Raw genomic sequence first — 19330 nt, 5'->3', positions numbered from 1 at the left:
AGAAGGTTTGATTGTCCAGGTGGGGACAGGTGTGTTTCCCCAGCTCAGTTGGCTATGGCCAGCAAAGTGGGGTCACTAAGAACATAGAGCCGAACCCATCTGAACCACAACCACAAGAGGAAAGGGGAATACTCTGGGGTAGTCAAAATAATAGATACCCATTCCATCCTCCCTGTTTCCAACATGGTGAAGCTCAAATTCCAGCATGCTGAAGAATTACTTATAGAGTTTGTAAAAATGCAGATTCCTAGGACCTGCCCACCAAGATTCCGATTTGCCAGGTCTGAGATGGGGCACAGGAATCTGCATTTTTAACAGTCTCTCATAATAATGATACAGGTGGTCTTCAGGCCATAATCTAGGAAAGCACAACCTTGAGGTAATGAATTACCATTTTTCTTAAAGTAATTGCCTCTGTCTGGCATCTGAATTAAATTAACCTCTTTGAGTTTCAATGTGTGAATACATTTTTGACTTTATGGCCTTGTTTACATCCCCTGTCAGCTGCTATCTCTTTAAGGCAATATTTTCTAGTATAAATTATTATACCAGATCTTCTCCAGATGCTCTCCGGCTCTGTTGTTATTTTGTTTTGCTGTTCTCACATCCTCTTTTGTAAGATGGATCCTGATTTCACAGATGTTAAAATGAAAGCAAATATGCTTTTTGGAATTGATGAAATATGGTAGAAAATTCAGGAATAAAGAAATGATTGGTGGTTAGCTTAATTTAAGTCTATAAGTAATATAAAACAACTGTAGGAATTATGATTTCAGAATAGAAAGTGGATATTATAGATGCGGACAAGGGGATAATAACAATAAACAAACCAGGAGGTAGTACAGGGACAATGAGAGCAAGTACCGATGTCCTTGTATCCTGGAGGAGGGGTTCATGTCAATGCTGTGTAAACTGAAACATGTCACTTAAAAACATAATGATTCTACCCTGTTAATTTATTGTGAATAATTCCTATTCTTAACTTAGAGGGATCTTTTAGGAAATATTTCTTGTGATGAGGAAACGTATTTAAAGTTTAATAATTCTAGTTCACTTCAGTTCCCTTTTCTTTTGTTAAATTCAGTAACAAGTACATTTCATACTTTTTATTTTTTTTTATTTTATTATTTATTCATTTGATAGATAGAGATCACAAGTAGGCAGAGAGGCAGACAGAGAGAGAGGAGGAAGCAGGCTCCCGGCTGAGCAGAGAGCCGGACGTGGGGCTCGATCCCAGGACCCTGGGATCATGACCTGAGCCGAAGGCAGAGGCTTTAACCCACTGAGCCACCCAGGCGCCCCGCATACTTTTTATTTTAAAATAGGGTAATCCCATTTTTATAAAAAAAAAATACTTATGCTCATCAGTCATATCTATGCATAGAAGACTGTAGTGATGTTCATCTATATTGACGAAGGTTTTTTCTGGGTGATAGGATTTGGGATAATTTTAAACTTTCATCTTTGTATTTTTCTTTAGTGTTTGAAATACTTACAATACTTCATTAGTTTATTTACCAGTAGTGATTTTTCTGGAAAAAAATAAAAAGGACAAGATGCAAATATGCTACCACGTTGAATAGTATTTAATTCTAATATGAATGGTTGTTATTTTTCCTTTTTGTTCTTTTCTCTATTTAAAAATTTTTGAAACCAAGTTGACTTGTTTTTGCTCAGTGAAGATCACACACTTTAGTTATTGTTCTGCGTGGTAACCCAGCATAACCACTAGTAATTAAGATATCTTCTTAAGTGAAATAAAATATTTTGTTTTCCTTCCTCTCAGTCCTACTTGCCCCACATCAGTTTTCTTAGTTCCATGGTAATAGCCACCATTTGTTAGTTAAGGGGTATGGACTAAAGTATCTTGAGGTAAGCTGAAGGTAAATTAGGGTGCTCATTACAGTGGGCTCAGTGTTCTGAAAATACAGAGGGCAAGATGATCTGCCCAATTACCAGCTTCTGTTGTAATGATTATCTATTATCAAGAAGAGGCACTAAGAAAGTCTCTTTTAAATTTCACACATACCTTTTTAAAATTAATAAATGACATAGATGATTTCAATGGGAATGCAGAAGCCATAACCCTTCTTTGGAATTGTTTCCATTTGAACATTTCAGGGTACAAGTCAGAGACAGAGAAATCAAAGTTAACATCTTTGATATGGCTGGCCATCCCTTCTTCTATGAGGTAAGAAAGACTTTTTGAGAAAATCTGCGTCCAGTATTGTCAGTGGGTTAGGGAAAGATCCCGAGTTATTAGAAACTACCAGTATGCAAATCATATATAAAATTAGGTGAATTTAGCTGGTGGGTGTGGCTTCCTTTCTGAGCCTTAACTGAATGGAAACCTGTTGGTCTTTTGTTCCATCCCCTTAGATAGTGGTAGGAAATTCCATTGCTAATGTTTCAAACAATTAGATAAGACATTTTAAATTTCAAAGGACTGTTGCTTTTATGCTTTATACCTTCCTGATCGATGGCCGCCATTCATTCACTGCATAACAGTGTGCCAGTTTGGACGCTGGTAATACACAGTCCCTGTCCTCATGGAACATAACTATGTCAAAGAAGACAGATGTTAAACAAGTGACAGAATGCTTGGGAGCATTTAACATCTAGCCTAGTATCTGGGAGGACAGGAAGTCTTGTTGAAGGAAGCAACATTTAAAGTAAGCTTTGATGGATAAGTAAGAATTTCATAGATGGGTGGGAATCCAGGGATGGTGTGATACACAGGTTAGTTTTGAGTGGTACAGACTGTAGTAGTTTGGAGAATGAATGTCTCTTATGATGGGGTCACACTGCCTCGCAAGTTCATCCTTTTCCCTGTTAAAAAGTCTAGATTTACAACTCCCTTTTGAAGGCTGCCTTCCTTTGACTTTCACTATTGATCTTGGCCTTGTTTTTAGAACAACATAGACTGAGTCTGTGCTTCTACAATGGAACCTTTCTAATATTTGTTAATCCGCTCCTTTTCAGGTAAAATATTTTCTAGTCCTGCCCCAGCTAGGCTTCTCAGCATCCTTTGTAGATAACCTCTAGTTAGCTAATGGGGAGAGGACAACTGAGCACAACATTCCAGATATTGTCTAGTGAAAAACACTGAGTGTTCCTTTACTTTCTGTCATTAGACACTAGATGTCTTATCAATGCAAACTGAAATTACAATAGCTTTTCCCCCCAGCGCTCAAAAAGATAACAGTATAATTAATAGAAACTTCTTGAAATCACCACTTCTGAAGTAATTTTTCTCTGAATAGCTTCGATTTTTTTCTTCTTTGTCAAATATTTACTTGTCCATAGCTCAAACCCTCTTTTTTGACAAGACCAAAGCCGTCTTCTCCCTAAGCCCCAAACTGACCAAAGTATATTTTTGCTCGGCACACAGCGGGTGAAGTGTCCATAGCCATTGTCATGATCCCTGGCTTCCCCCCATCCTGGAGGCCTGTCTTCCATTGAAGCTACTACTGTCATCTGTCCTCTCGACAGGTTTACCCAAAGGGCCTACTGAAAGAGGCCTGTCTGCTTAGCATGTGAGAGAGCACTCTCAGAGGAAAGTGTCAAAAAGAGGACTGCGAGGGAATGCCAGGCCTGTGTCTTAACAGCGATTTTGCTTCCACTGATGCACACATCATTCTGGGACTTGCTGGTATGAGTTAGACAGTCTGTGGAAAATTCTTGAGGCCCGCGTGATATTAAACTAACAGCTTTCTGTGGCCTACAAGCTAAAAAGTTTGCCATCCCTGCTCTAAGAAATAATCCCAATTCCCTTAGCATCCTATTTAATTAAACTTTGGATGCTGCAAGACTTCCAGGACTAACATCAGAGAGCTGTCTTGGGAGCTGAGAATAAGAGAGCTGTGGGGGACCATTGAGGCTTCTCCTTTTTTATTTTACAGATGGGAAAACCAAAGCTGGAGATGGTAAAACCACTTACTTAAGATTACAGAGGGAGCCAGTTGCTGAGCCCAGACTTGAACTTGAGTCAGTTGAAAGAGAAACCCATGAGGCTTGCCTAAACCTCTATTTACACGCAAATCTCCCTCTGGATAGCATAATTTGCACTTTGAAATTCTTTGGCTTTTGCTTACATTCTCTACATTCAGCTCTTCTTGATTTAAAATGTCTTGAATACTTACACCTGGTGGGCCCTGTTGGCTGACACAAAGACAGACATATCAAGACACATGCCTGTCACTTGCGGCCTACTGGAAAAGGCAGCTGTGTATGCTACCAACTATAAAACCAGACAGGAAGTAATATGAGCACTACTAGAAGCACAAAGGCTATGGTATTTCAGGGATACAGGGGTTAGATTCTGTTTGGCAGGGGTTGGGGGTTAGATGATAAGGTGTGGGGCAGGAAAAACTCCATGAAAGATGCAGTGTCATAGCTAAACTTGAAAGATTAAAGATAAAGAGGTGTCTGTTTCGAGACAGAGTTAGAGAGGCACAGGGGAGGTTTAGGGAATGAGAGATTATCCACTTTGAAGGACAGGAGGTAGGAGGAGGATAAGACTGGGAAGCTGGTGGGGGACTGATCAGAAACTTTCAACACCAGTTAAAAGAATTTGAAATTTAAGGGGTTGGCAGTAGGGAAACACTAAAGAATTTTTGAACCAGGGCTTTGAAAAGATAAATATGTAATGTGTATAATGTTGCTGGGGAGGTTACTTAGAAAATTCTTGCAGTAGTAGTCAAGAGGTAGTGTAATGTTGGCACATGGAAATGGAAAGGAAGTGACAGGTGCAGGAAATCTGGCAGAGGCAGGCCCTACAGGATTGTTTATACCTGCAGAGTGAAAAAGGAGAGGAAAGCAGCAAAGATTAACACTAGACTTTCAATCCACATGGCTCAGAGAATGGTGTGCTCCTTTCATCACTAGAAGTTCAAGGGAAGGAAAAGATTGGGAAGGAATAAGTTGGAGGGTTTCCTGTTGCACATATTGGATTTGAGATTCCAGCCAGACATTGAGCAGGGAGAGTCTAGAGTTAACTAGAAACGCAGGTCTGGAAGCACAGATGAAAAGGCTCACCTTGGAGTTTCTCCCAGTTGAAATTATGCAGGTGGTTATGTTGTCTGAGTTGGAAGGAAGGATTGAAAAAGAAAGGCTGCGGGTTTGGGATGGGATTAGGGGAATTACGGCAGCCAGCTGGAGTGGGAGCAATGGAGAGAGGAGGAGTTTGTAAGAGACCAGACAAGAAAGAACCTGGAGAGCGTGGCGTATGGGAGCCAAGGCAGCAAGAGTTTCAGGGAAGAAGGCAGAGGCCCATTTTCACTTCTGCAGGTGGGCTGAGGACCTTGAGGACTGAGGGGAGAAGAGTCCTGCTGTTCTTCACTTTAATTCTTTCTGATTTAATTGGTTTTAATTTAGGAGATAACTGCCTCTGTGTCTACAAATTAATAGACATTTGCCTTCTTGGCCCAGGCGTCTGTCTATACTCAGAAACCTAAATTTCATGCCTGATGTGTGTAAGAAGTCTTCATTTCTTGCAACAGGCTGGTATGGGCATGTGCATACTGGAATCTCTGAGATGAAGGGAGTAATACATGGCCTCTGTCAAGGTTCTTACTGGAATTTTGGCCTGAAACCCCCGGTCTGTCAATGTTACTCCTCACCCACTCGACTTATCCTTCCTCTGCCACTTTCATGTGCCCTATACTTCGTGCTGCCTCTTCCTAGAAGTATAGATATGCCCCAGAAGCGAGTTGCCATTTCTAGCCAAAATACCGAAGGTGGACCATCAGAGGAGGGTGAGAAAGGAAGGCAGAAGATGCAAATAGACATTGTTTCACAGGCACTGTTAGGTGCGTTGCCTTCATCATCTCATATAATCCTCGGAATTACCCCGTGAAGGAAGTAGTACTGCCCCCATTTGATAGATGAGGCCACTGAGACGCAGAGAGGTTAAGTGATTGCCCCAAATCACACAACTAATAAGTAAGAGTGACCCCAGATTTGACTCTAGAGCCATTACACCCCTGGGGCTCTGCGTTTGGAGTTCTGAAGTTAGTGTGGAGACCCTAGAGTCAGGGAAGCTCTACCCAGCATCCCAGAGAGCCTGCTCCAGGCTCTGGTATATAAATGGCCGTACGTCTTGCTGATGCTCGTGTCATTTTTGCCTGAAGTTCTTCGTTCTTCCTGAGAAGAGCTTTTTTCTATAGAATTTGTGTTAAGATCTACTAACGAGAATTAAAGATGGATTGCCTCTAGGGAGTGGAGCTGGAGGTGAGAAGGGCTGAGGCAGGAAGCTGTTACGTTCATCACAAGACCTTGTCCTCGTAGGGTTTTTCTTATCATGTTACTTTGATTTTATAAAAAGTCCTCTAAAGACTAGTAGATATTGAGATACAATAGCAAATACTATGTATGCACAAACGAATGCCCTTTGTTATGTTAATGACTGTGAGATATATTATAAAATCACAAAACCTCCAATTGCACATCTGTTCTTTTATGTGAAGGTTCGTAATGAGTTTTACAAGGATACACAGGGTGTAATACTGGTCTATGATGTTGGGCAGAAAGATTCCTTCGACGCCCTTGATGCGTGGCTGGCAGAGATGAAGCAGGATCTTGGACCTCATGGAAACATGGAAAATATTGTATTTGCAGTGTGTGCCAACAAGGTAACTGCTGTGGACATTGTATGCTCAACTTTGTGGATCCATTATAGGAAGAGTGCAGCTCTGAGTTTTGGGGAACAAATGAAAAAAAAAAAAATCCTTATTCTATACTATAGGAATCAACAGATTTTCAAAACATACATCCCTAAAACATAAAGAATAAAAACACAAATTCCCATATGTTGGGGTATTTATCCATTTTTTTCTGGTGCTATACATGGGGAAGGGTATTAGTGACAGAGCAGGAGAAGGGGATCCTAATAATTACACTCTGGCCTTGATTAGAAAAGGGACAGTAATTAGGTGTGCAGCGTGGATTATGGAAAGGAATGGAAAGCAGATTTGAGTGTGGGAGTCATCATGAAGCCTACTTTCACAGAGGTGAATTTGAGGTGAGCAGTTTTCTTCGAGGATAAAGTGGGAAGTGCGGGAGCAGGCACTTGTCATTTTGCCACAGAAAATCAGTCTATGTTCCCTATTGGCAATTTTTTGGGTCTCTTTTGGTCCTCGTAATTGTATATACTGGTGCTGGAGTTCATGTAAGAGTAGTTTTTGCCTCAGTAAAAGATTGATGACGACCTCACAGGGCCTGTGCTAGCCGGTCAAGTTTGGGGTCTTCTCTCTGTCCCCCGACTTTCTATTTCAGATTGACTGTACCAAGCACCGCTGTGTAGATGAAAGTGAAGGGCGTTTGTGGGCTGAAAGCAAAGGCTTCCTGTACTTTGAAACTTCAGCACAGACTGGAGAGGGAATCAATGAGATGTTCCAGGTAAGCTGGCATTGTTTTGTTTGTTCCGAGGCTGACCCTGCCAAATTTTAGTTTAAATTATGAGAAGCAAAAATGTAATAGGAATTTCTCATTGGAATAAGCTTGTTCTTTTCAGAAGTTGGTGAGAAAAAGATTGAGAGAGAGAGAGAGAGAGAGTGTGTGTGTGTGTGTGTGTGTGTGTGTGGTATCTGCCTGCTGTGTGCTTGAGACCAGACCTGGCTGATCATCAGAATTACTTTGGGAAATTCTTAAAAATACAGATTTCCAGGCTCCAAAACTACTGGAAGCTTAGTGCTTGTGCTGGAGCTCGAGAATCTATATTTTGAAAAAGCTTTCCAGGTGATTCTGATGACCATCAAGTTTAACAACTGTTATTATATACTTACTTATAATAGAACAAAGATTTTCTTGAGAACCACCTTTGGTTAATGGTGTTACATTTGCATGAATAGGTAGATGGAAGGATTACTTTGGTGAAATTGCCTTGCCGTAGCTGATATAATCCTATATTGCAAGGGTGCAGTTAAAGAATAGGAGCCTGGCGTTGCAGAGTCCAGCCAATCACACGTAAAAATAAGGTCTTACCCACCAAGTAGACAATGGAAGGATGTACTCATATTGCAACCTGAATGGATGGTGATTTTTTAAAAAATTACTAATCTTTAATAATTTTAAGGGACAAGGTTTATTTATTTACTTTTTCTTTTTTTTAGAGAAGGAGTGGGGAGGGCCAGAGGGAGAGAAAGAATCTGAAGCGGGCTCCATGCCTAGCACAGAGCCCAATGCAGGCTTGACCTCACAACCCTGAGACCATGACCTGAGCTGAAATCAAGAGTTGGACACTTAACTAACTGAACCACCTGGGTGCCCGGAACAAGACCTTTTTTTTTTTTTTTAAAGAAGATTGATTTTATTTATTTATTTATTTATTTATTTATTTTAGAGAGAGAGAGAGAGAGAGAGAGAGAAAGAGAGAGCATGAGCAGGAGGGGCACAGGGACGGGGAGAGAGAGATACTCAAGCAGACTCCCGAGCTGAGCAGGGAGCCTGACATGGAGCTCGATCTCATGACTCTGAGATCACAACCTGAGCTGATACCAAGATTCAGATGCTTAACCAACCACGCCCCCAGGCACCCCCAGAACAAGCCTTTTTTAAAATAATAAATTATAAAGTCAACTCTTGATTATAGATACATTTGGAAGTAAGTGGTGACATGAATTATGCATTTTTTCTCTTATGAATATATCTTGATATTTTGGGAATTTTTAGCATTTCAAATAATGTAGCTATACTATAAAGAGTTGTTCTTGATTATTGAGTGGGATTTTATTTAATCCTTTATACTGAATTTCTTTCTCTTAAGATGTCACTGCCCCTATTAGAAGACAGGTTTCATCCTTGGCTGACAGTTTGAATCGGGCATCATAGCTTCTGTTTCAAGACCAATAAGGTTGATGTTGGCTTGCCACATCCTGTTCTATTGAGTACATGAACCTGTACCTATTTATGTGCAATAACGGTACTTGATCATTTGAATAGTGTTTTACTATTCTGGAGAAGTTTGCATGTTTCATCTCATTTGAGATTTAGTGTGTAGCAGGTTTTATTCTCATTTCAGATTTTATAACATCTAAGAGTACTGAAGTGACTTGTCCAAGGGTATAAATAACGACTCTTGAAGATTAAATTTCTTTCAGCCCTTTAAAGATGTTGGTCCATTCTCTTCTGGCCTCTCTTGCAACTCATGAGATATTAGTACGCATTCTTACTCGTTTTTTTGTTCATAATGTGTTGGGGATTTTTTCCCCTCTAGCCACTTTCAAGAGTTTTTCTTTATCTTTGGCTTTTGGCTTTGGACTGTATGACTAGATGTGATTCTCCTTATATCTATCCTGCTTGGTATTTGTTGAGTTTCTCGGAGAGCTAAGCAGGTGTTTTTTATCATCATTTGTTCCAAAATTTTTTAGTTTATTTTCACTCATTTCCTTCCTGGACTCCAGTTACATGTGTATTAGGCCATTTGATTTTGTCCCATAGTCTTTGAGACTATGTTATTTTTCTTTCCTTTTTCTCTATTTTTTGGATCGCATAGTCTCTAATGGTCTTTCAGCTGCTTTTAAATCTGAGTGAATTTTTCAACTCGATACTTTTTAGTTCTAGGATTTGCATTTGATTTTCTTGTGTAGATCCTGGTTCTCTGCTGGGATTCTCTATCTGTTCACTTCTTAAGTTTTCCTTTATCTCTTTGAAATATTTATAATACTCCTTTAAAGTCTTTGTCTGCTAAGTCCAATATCTGAATCATCTTGGGACCAGTTTCTGTTGACAGCTTTTTTTTCTTTTTTTTTCACCTGACTATGGATCATATTTTCTTGTGTCTTTGTATGAATAGTGATTTTTGATTGAATACCAACACACTGTGGATAATGCATTGTAGAGGCTCTAGATTCTTTATTTTCCTCAGCAGAATATTGGTTCTTATTTCAGCGGGCAGTTACCAACAGATTACATTGAATTTGCATGGGTTTGGTTTTTTGCTTTCATAGCAAGGATCTGAAGTAAGCCCAAATTGTTGTCTAAGCCCTTCTAATTTGGTAGAACTCAGCCTTCAAATTCCGTCTCCTTTTAGACCTTGTCAGCTCTTGGTTTTCAGTTTTGTCAGGATGAGTTTACTACCAAGCCATAGTCTTTCTGTGGTGTCTCAGCTAGATCCTCGGGATACTAATGAAATAGTAAGCAATGCCTGCACTCTAGCAAGGTCAAACTGTACTGTTCCTGGAATGCCTCTTCCCAAAGCACCACTAGACTTCTAGTATATTGGTTCTCTTCTCAGTCGCATGGTCAGCCTCAGGTGATCTCACCCTGTGCATTTATAGCCTAGACCACAGCTACAGATTAGTGGGGAACCGTCACATGGACTTCTGCGGCCCAATCCTGCCTTTCTCCTTCCTCTCCCATGCCTCGCTCTGCAGATTCCAGCCCCTTCAGTATCCTCAAACTCTGATCTCTTTCTCTTTCCTTCATTAGGACTGTGGGACTGCTCAGACCAGCTCTCTGAGGCATGGCCAGGAAATGGGCTCCAGGTAGAAACTGAGGGGCAGTACTGTGCTTGCTGTGGTCCACTACCTGGAAATAGTTTCTTCCTCTGTCTGTCGATTTTCATAGTAGTTTATGGCAGGAGTTCTAGCCCAATCCCTGTCACTCCATCATGGCTGGAACTCAGACATGGAATGTAAACAGACCCTTGATTTCAGTTCTCCTATTCTGTACGCCATACCACAGCTGGCGCTTCTAAACCATGTGTGTTACGAGTGAATGCTTGTGTCCTCAGAGATCTGGGAGTGTTTATATTTTAGTTTAACTGATAAACCAAAGAAAACCTCCTCACAAATCAGCCTTCTTGTTTAGGTTGTCAAGTCTATTAGCTATTACTGGAGATAAGAAGGAGGAGTCTAAGAGAAATGGAAAAATTTTGGACAATGACAGGAATTATAGACATATCTGAAAAAGAAGAGAGATTTAAAAGGAGATGGAGGGAAGAAGGGATGTGTCAATTTGAGAGCAGTATAGTATATTAAATGAATCTTCTGAGCAAAGTTATCCAATAATAGTAACTGAACTATGAGCAGGATCAAAAAATAGTTTTTGCTTTGAAAAACATAAAAAAAAAATGGGCAAAGAATCTGAACAATTTAGAGAAAAAGGAAAGGCACTAAGCATATGAAAAGACACTCAGTTTCACTTACAGAAACTTTAAATCCAAGCTGTGTGCTACACATAGGTTTGGCGAAAGTGAAGCTACGTGAGAATGCCCCATAGTGACAAGGGGACAGAGAAATAGAGTGTCGGACTCTGTGATGGGGGTGTAAACTGGCACAGTCATTTTGTAGGACAGTTGTCAAAATCAAAAATTAAAATGCCTGTACACTGTTACTTAGTACTTCTCCTTTTAGGAATTTATCTGAAAGCAGCATCTCCACAAGTGTGCAAGCACACACACACACACACACACACACACAGAGTATTCATTAAAGCACTGTGTGTAATAGCAACACCTGGAAATAATTGACTTGTCAATTGGGGAAATAGGGAGTTGGTTAAATAAATTAAGATACAATCACATAGTGAAATACTGAACAGTCATTAAAAAGGATGAGGAAAGTGTCTATATGCACTTTCTCTCTAGAGAAAGAGTCCAAGGTATATTTTTTTAAAAGCTTTTTTTTTTAATGTAATCTCTATTCCCAGCATGGGGCTCGAACCCACAACGCCAAGATCAAGAGTTGCACGCTCTACCAACTAAAACAGCCAGGTGCCTCTGTATTTTTATGTGAAAAAGTTTGAGGAGCTAAGCAGTATGTTTAATCTGCTTTCTCTTATGTCAGTGTTTAGTGTAGGGATGGATATACCGGTATTTTTTTTTTTTTTAAGATTTTATTTATTTATTCAACAGACCAAGATCACAAATAGGCAGAGAGGCAGGCAGAAGCAGGCTCCCCGCTGAGCAGAGAGCCCCACGTGGGGCTCAATCCCAGGCCCCTGGGATCATGACCTGAGCCGAAAGGCAGAGGCTTTAATCCACTGAGCCACCCAGGTGCCCTGATATACTGGTATTCTGATAGAAAATTTTTCTGGGAAGATACTCAAAAAATATTAACAATGGTTACTTCTAGGAGAGGAACTCGAGGGGCAGGAAGACAGTTTTCATTTTACACTTTTATTTACTATTTGAATTTTTCTAACAGTGTTCACCTACTACCTTTTAACCTCAGGAGTGTTATTTGAGAGGAAGATTATGAGCCATTTGAAGTTTATTCCTTATACTTTTGTGTGTTAAAAAAATACACAAGGTGTGCATATACACATAAACACACATATAAGATAAAAGAAAAAAACCTTCCAGACTATATATTTGCTTTATGGTGAATTTTAAGTTATTGTAATATATTAAAATTCTTTAAGTTATGCTTAAAGGAAATTCCTATTTTCATAAAATCAGTTCTCCTCTGGGATGATTTCTTTTTGCAGACCTTTTATGTATCCATAGTTGACTTATGTGAAAATGGAGGGAAACGTCCTATCACGAATAGCAATGCTAGTTTCACCAAAGAACAAGCAGACACCATTCGCAGAATTCGAAACAGTAAAGACAGTTGGGACATGTTGGGAGTCAAACCTGGGGCCTCAAGGTAAGCGGTGCTCTAGGATCTTAGTTCCAAGTTCTGTCCTGGGGAAAAATTCAGCTGTCAACATCATAGGTCTGATATATCTTCTTGTCATTGACTGGAAATATGAAGATGTGTGGAAATGCATTAGCTTATGTAATAACTTTTCTTCAGTGAATTAACTGAATGCCAGAGAAACAAAGTAGAGGACACAGTGGCCTGATGAAGGAGCTCTGCAGTGTATTTGCATGAATACTTTCGGTAATGGTGTGTTCTGCTTTTGTCTGTGTGGAATAGGAGCCTTGAAGCAAATGTAACCTTAAAAAAATACCTTACAAAAGAGAAATTTTAAATCACAGAATTTTAGAAGAGGAAAAGGATATTAGCAGCTTCTCCAGACATTTCATTTTATAGGTGAGAAAACTGGAACTTGGCGAGACTAAACACATGTTCAAGGACCCTAGGAGTTAGTGGTAGAATTGGTTCTTGACCTTGAACACTGTGTGTCTGCCTGGCTCTGTCTCTTTTTATGGCCCTCAGAATCCTGCTAGGTCCTCATCTGTGTATGAATTTATGTTAAATGGTTTTATTTTTAGCCAAAAGAAATATTTGGGAGGAAGACAAATACAATCACTATTCTTTGTTGCTTGTGCAAGAATAAATCCTTGTTTGGTATGATTATATAACTTTTAACAATAGAATGCTTCTGTTACTGTACATATTATGATTTTTATTGTAATTGTAAGCGTTCTCAGGTCTTTTTATTTTGCACCATAACTTTCCTCCCCAACCTTGTCCCTTTCTACTTTGTCACCTTGATTCACACACACACGCATACAAAAGTGCGTGTTGAAACACCTTGTTGATACCAATGGCGTTAAGTTTCTCTTTTCCAGTTTGGTCTCCTCTTCTGGCCCAGAAGGCGAGAGGGCAGGGGAAGAAGAAAACAGTTACTGGTCACCTCGACTTGCCAGGCCTTACAGAGAAGACTTTAAACACACGAACATTTCAGATGATCTTGTGTAAATAGCACAGTTAATTGGTGTCTTTTGAATGTCCTTTGGGATTTCCAGAGTCTCATTCTAACATCTTCTGTTTACCTCCCAAGGGAGATTGGCTCTAAAAGAAAGAAACTTCTTAGTTAACTTAGTACAGTGTTTATTAAGGAAAAAGAAACTTCAGGTTCCTTATTTATTTACTATCTGTATTAATTGGAATCTACCAAAATATACGGGACTTCCACAAGTTCTCCATCACTGACCAATATAAACATGTGCTTCTCTTACCGCTCTTTCTCTGGGTCGATCGAACTAATTTTGTATGTCAGTGAGCACACTTGAACAGAACCTAGAAACAGTGTTTTGAAGTTATAAAGAGTTTTAATGTTTGTTCAGTGTCATGTTTACTGTTCTTGAACTTTAAGAAAATCTTCATCTTCAGCAGAATTAATGTATTTGTTACTTTGTAAATGTATTTGTTAATACATTTGTTATTTTGGTGAAGAATTCTGGCAATTCGGATTTCTTCAGAGAGGGAGAATATGATTCTTGTTAGCTAATATCAGAATTGTCTATGTAAAAAAGCCCCATGCATGTTTTAGAACAAGAGAATTCAAGGGGTGCCTGGGTGGCTCAGTTGTTAGGTGTCTGCCTTCGGTTCAGGTCATGATCCCGGGTCCTGGGATTGAGTCCCGCATCGGGATCCCTGCTCAGCGGGAAGCCTGCTTCTCCCTCTCCTGTTCCCCCTGCTTGTGTTCCCTCTGTCGCTGTCTTTCTCTCTGTTAAATAAATAAATAAATCTTTAAAGAAAAAAAAAAGAAGGAGAATAAGAGAATTCAGGATTTGTTTAAGAGCAGAAAGCAGAAAAAGTCTTAGAATACATGCCCCAAGCCTAGAGGACTATGAACATGGCCCTGTGACCTCAGTCCTTCCAAGTAGACACCCAAGACTTTCCATCACCTGCGAGACAATCACAGACCATCTCTCTAATTCAGAGAGCCGAGTAGAAATCCTTCTGATAAAACATAAAGGAGAAAAACTAGAGCGTTTGGGAAAAGCACCATATCCAGGCTAATAGCATAACTGGAAACCTAAATTACAAAAAGGTGGTGGGAAATAAAACTATCCGGTAAGGACAGAACTACACCTGACCAGAGGAGGAGCTGGATACTTAGAAGCTTCTGGAGGCCTAACACCAGAGGATGATGAAGAGCAAGGAGAGGGACAGGTGGTCTCCCAGAGCTCTCCTGGTCTTTGGGATTCACTTTACTGCCCCTTTCCTTTATGGGTAATGTTCCCTTCTCTTTTCTTTCTTCTTTGGTCTCAGGAGCTCGCTGGAGCTCTCTGGTACCCCCATCTGCAGTGTCCCTTTCTTGGTCAATGGTGTCACCATCTTCCCTGAGCCTCAGCATCCCCTTGACCCTGGAACTCATTTCAGCCCCTTTTCTTCCATCTCCTTGACCTGTATGTCCAGCTCGTCACCTGCTTCTGCCGATGCTTTCTGTGTGGCATCCATCCCTTGGCCTCCCTTGATCCAGACTCTTGTACTCGTGCTTGGCTTCTTGTAACAATCTCCTAACCTCGAAAATCAGCTTTCTCAGCACCTTTTTTGTCATGAAACTCTTACTGATGTCATTGTTTATCAAGTCTACTTTTTTGTTGTTGTTTTGATTTCAAGGCCCCTCCCTTACTGGTCAGTGCTTCCTGGCCAACTTTGTTTTTGTTACCCCCAGCAGTGTCCTCGTGGAACTTCATGCCACGGCCATGCTGTTCGTAGTTCCTAGCTTCTGCCGGCTCTCTCCCGGTGGCTCAGTGTCTCCCCATCTCCTTCAGAACCCCACCCCACAGGCCTTTCCTGATCACCCCGTGCCCTCATCGCTTCAGACAGCAAAGATTTGCTGGATGCCTGCTCTGTGCCAAGGACCTTTCTGTGGATCTTTCTTTTACCAGGCATTTCCTTGGTGTTTCGATACGTCACATTATATTTCTTTCTCTACTTGTCTGTAACGTATTATTTACTTGTTTATTGTTTGTTTCCAAGTCCTTTAGTCCCACTTTTGAGAAAAGGTAGTAATGCAAGAGATAGGATGTAAGTCCAGACATCAAACTGCCGTGGCGGGGGGCTGACCCTGTCGTTGACATAGAGCTTGGCTTCTTTCTCGTAGGGATGAAGTCAACAAAGCCTATCGGAAGCTCGCTGTCCTGCTTCACCCCGACAAGTGCGTGGCGCCCGGTAGTGAAGATGCCTTCAAAGCGGTGGTGAATGCCCGGACTGCCCTCCTGAAAAACATCAAGTAGGAAGTCAGAGAAAAAGACAAGTGTGGCCCTCAAGTATAAATTGACTGTCCCTAAAAGTGAAATAACCACCATGGATTTTTTTTTTTTTCTCCACAAAAATCTTACTGCTTTTTTCTCTTGTGTTGTCATTTGTAAATTAGAAATTCAGGTGCCTGTGACCATTTCAGACATTTTACAGAGCAGTGAAGACAACCAAGCGCCACTTGTACGTATAGTTCCTTTCCTATTTCCAAATAATCCGAATTTTGTTCCTCCTTCATTTGTGAGCTCGGTAATGGTAGCATCCATCATGCACTTGACTCAGGACAGTCCAGGAGGTTTCTGGAGGGAGGAAGGGGCACAGGAGGGCCTTTCGCTTTTCTTTTCCTTTTTTAAAAGTTCATTGGAGAAGGAGACAGCAGAAACAGAAGGAAATGATAACAAAACCCCCAAAAGTGTGGTGGGACCTCACAAGCAAGTCACTTCTTTTACGAGTTCCTTAGTAGGATTTGAACCATCGATCCATCTATAATTAATGAACTCTGGAGAGCCCTTTGGAAGTTTGTGAATCAAGGTAATACCGTTCCAAATTGAGCAGTCCTTTGTGGACCTATACTCTGTCCCCTTCTCCAGCCACCAGGGGGAGAGACAGGCTAGTTCTAGGAGAGAAAAGGCAGTGGCAGCCACGAGTTCTGGAACACTGGCTGTTGCTCGTCTTGCCCCTGGATCTGAGGCCTTTCTCCAGCCACGGAAGCAATGCCGGTAGCAGTAGGGAGCATTGGGCACCCAGGAAGGAGGAGTCACGTCCCACAACAGACATGCTTGCAGGTCACATGAGAGCTTGTATACGCATCCCGGAAGGCAAGGCCAGAGGCAAGGCCCAAGGGCACGGCCAGCCTGGCTTGGACTTGTCTGATGCCCCTGAGAGAGCCTGTGGATGAGGCTTCTGCCTTTTCTTGTTTCTGCATCCTTTGCCACAGGTAGGTAGGAAACGCAGGGGCACTCCTCTACCGCCTGGCCTTTTCACTTAGCTACTTGAGTTCCTTCCTTTTCCTTTTCTCTTCCTTATTTATTTATTTTTTAAATATACCACATCTGTCATTTTTCTCCTGATTGTCTGGCTTTTGGCCACTGCCTTTTCCATCCTCCCTTACGAGGCTTCACCTTATAGTCCTCCCGTACAAGCCCTGGTTGACCGGAGTCAGGTGTGGATCCTTTGGGTGTTGGTGGAGGGAGAGATCGTAAGGCCTGTGTGGAAAGAATCTCTAATTTTTGCTTGGGCTCCATATTTCTAAACAGTAATATGTTTACAGTCTAGATTATGAAAGCTTATGTAATGTAGAGAAATCCATTCTCTTGCCATAGTCTCCTCCTCCATATCCACGGAACGGATGAAGATCAAGTATGTTAGGACTGGCCCTTCCTCCAGAGCATTCAGAACTGGTCTTGCTGTTTGACCCATTGTATTGTGAATCTCGGTACATTACTCATCTTTTAGCTGCAACCACCCTGCACTAATTGAGCTTTAAGGTGCATGAAATGTGAGTTTCAAGCAGCTATCCCATATTGATCACCAAATAGCATTCACCTACCCAAAAAGAAAAGCCACTTCAGTTTCATTCCAGCCCTCTGCAGTCTTCTGGATTCTCCTCTCCAAAGCAGCTTCCCTTTGCGTGTCTGCCCTTGGGCCGCATTGAGCTTGTTGTCAGGAAACCAGAGCATTGTTTTCTAGTATATCTTTTCATCTTGGTAATACTGAAAATGCTTCTTTTTTACGAATTGAGTCTAATACATGATTTCCTGGGGATTTTCCTCTGGACTTGTAATTTTAAATAGCTTCTGGGACTATAAAACTCCAACCCAAAGTGCTTCTGAATTTAAATTTTACTTAAGGCCTTCATCATGCCTAAAGTAATTAAAAATGTGGGTCTATTCTTGTAAAGAAACTAGAGTCAAATAAACGAGGGACTGTGCATGGTAGCATCAGCCCAAACTGACATGACAGCCCACTGAGTATGTGGCCCTGTATGGAGCCTGTGCTAGTTTTCATCACTGTTGCTAAAGACCAGGTTGGTCACCTCATTCAACTACATTGTGCAGATGAACAGTTACAACAGAATTTGTTAGTGCTTCCGTTCCTGTATAACGAGTGACTTGTAGAAATTTAGCCTGATTTTGGTTCTTAGGTCTTAGAACTCAGTTCCTAACACCTTCATTATTAATGTTAAGGATGGCCATGAATTTATGTAAAAGAAAGAAAAGAAGAAAGTTAAGCTTCAGGGTCCTGGAATTTGTCTGAGTGCCATAATCCTTGAGTAGAATATTAAGGGATAATAGAGCATGATTTGCAATGCAAAGTTTTTTGGTACTAACGTAATACAAAGCTCTGTAGACCTCTGTGCATTAAATTTATATTCTCGGTGCAAACATGTACTTTGTAGTTCAACGTATGAAATTCCTTCAGCCAGTTGGGATCTCAGAATACACTGGTGAGATTAACAACTAGCAGAATCATTCCATTGGCTAAAAATATTTGATGGAGAATCTTGTTTTTCAGGAAAGACTAAGAAGTTTGAACAGTTCGTATTAAAGCCATTACTTCCATGTCTGAGTCATCAGGAACGAGCAGTTTTAAAGCTTTTTGAAATCCCTTGAGATATTTCTAATTGCCCATCCTACCTAAGCACTTTAAAATACACCGTCCTTTTCTCCCCCTGCTCCCCTTTGAGGCTTCTTCTGAACTGATGTTCTCGCCTGTCCACAGTTCTCCTTCAGCCTCGTTGTCTCGCGTCTCCCCACACATGTGTCCTCGGCTCTGTTAGCCTGTGAACGTCGAAGTCCAGGCCTCGAGCACTGTGCTGCCACCCAGGAAAAGCTGCGGAGATCCTGTCGCTGGCACACTTTTCTTGAGGCTCACATGTACCTCAGGAAACTCACTCTAGTGTGTTCTCGTGCATTGAATTCCCAACTGGTAAATAATTTCTCTCTACCCATAAACCAGTATCTAATTCACTGCTAGTTAAAAGAGCCATAGATAAGGCAGCTAAATTTCTGAAAGAAAGCCAGAGTAAGTAAGGAGCCCCTGTCAGCCCTGTATCAGGACCACACTTCCTCCTGGAACGGTGACAGAATCTCGAGGGGGAGGGAGGTAGTTTAGGCCCGAGTTAGAAAGGGTGGATCCGCGCGCGGATTGCCGCTGACAGTGACAGTGACAGCGCCACTCTCAGAGGTACTTTCAGTGGGCGCTGGCATGTCACTCCCTCCCCCCCCGCACTCTACCTAGCTCACTCAGTCTGCCAACGTTTTTGCAAAACTTTTGGAAAATGAGTTTAGCTGCACAAGAGAGCTACCCACCTTCCACTGCAAGTTTTGCAAAGTGAAAAAAGGTTCATACTTCTCATGTTTGGTATTAGCACAAGTATAACGTTTGTACATTGGTTTTTCCGTTAAACGTTTCTAGAGAAGACAAAAGCTTAGATTTGTGACATG

The 19330-nt window shown here is 41.1% G+C and overlaps 1 protein-coding gene across 3 annotated transcripts in view; it reads left to right on the top strand.

The window, feature by feature from the left end:
- The window catches only part of DNAJC27 (DnaJ heat shock protein family (Hsp40) member C27), a 28185-nt gene extending 10371 nt beyond the window's left edge, over nucleotides 1-17814 (top strand). Inside the window, exons 3-8 of one of the 3 annotated variants that reach the window (XM_032866967.1) lie at nucleotides 2122-2191; nucleotides 6468-6632; nucleotides 7276-7398; nucleotides 12430-12590; nucleotides 15730-15858; nucleotides 16003-17814. In XM_032866967.1, the coding sequence (XP_032722858.1) occupies nucleotides 2122-2191; nucleotides 6468-6632; nucleotides 7276-7398; nucleotides 12430-12590; nucleotides 15730-15858; nucleotides 16003-16048 (694 nt within the window). In that variant the 3' untranslated portion in view covers nucleotides 16049-17814. Of the gene's footprint in view, nucleotides 1-2121; nucleotides 2192-6467; nucleotides 6633-7275; nucleotides 7399-8764; nucleotides 8883-12429; nucleotides 12591-15729; nucleotides 15859-16002 lie in introns of those variants that run through there. The other 2 variants (XM_032866970.1, XM_032866969.1) reach the window with 2 other exon arrangements.
- The last annotated feature ends 1516 nt before the right edge of the window (nucleotides 17815-19330 follow it).

This window comes from Lontra canadensis, unplaced genomic scaffold (assembly GCF_010015895.1).
Source record: "Lontra canadensis isolate GAN:19392208 unplaced genomic scaffold, GSC_riverotter_1.0 scaffold32, whole genome shotgun sequence".
Lineage (NCBI taxonomy): Eukaryota > Metazoa > Chordata > Mammalia > Carnivora > Mustelidae > Lontra > Lontra canadensis.
This window is presented reverse-complemented; position numbering and strand designations above follow the sequence as displayed.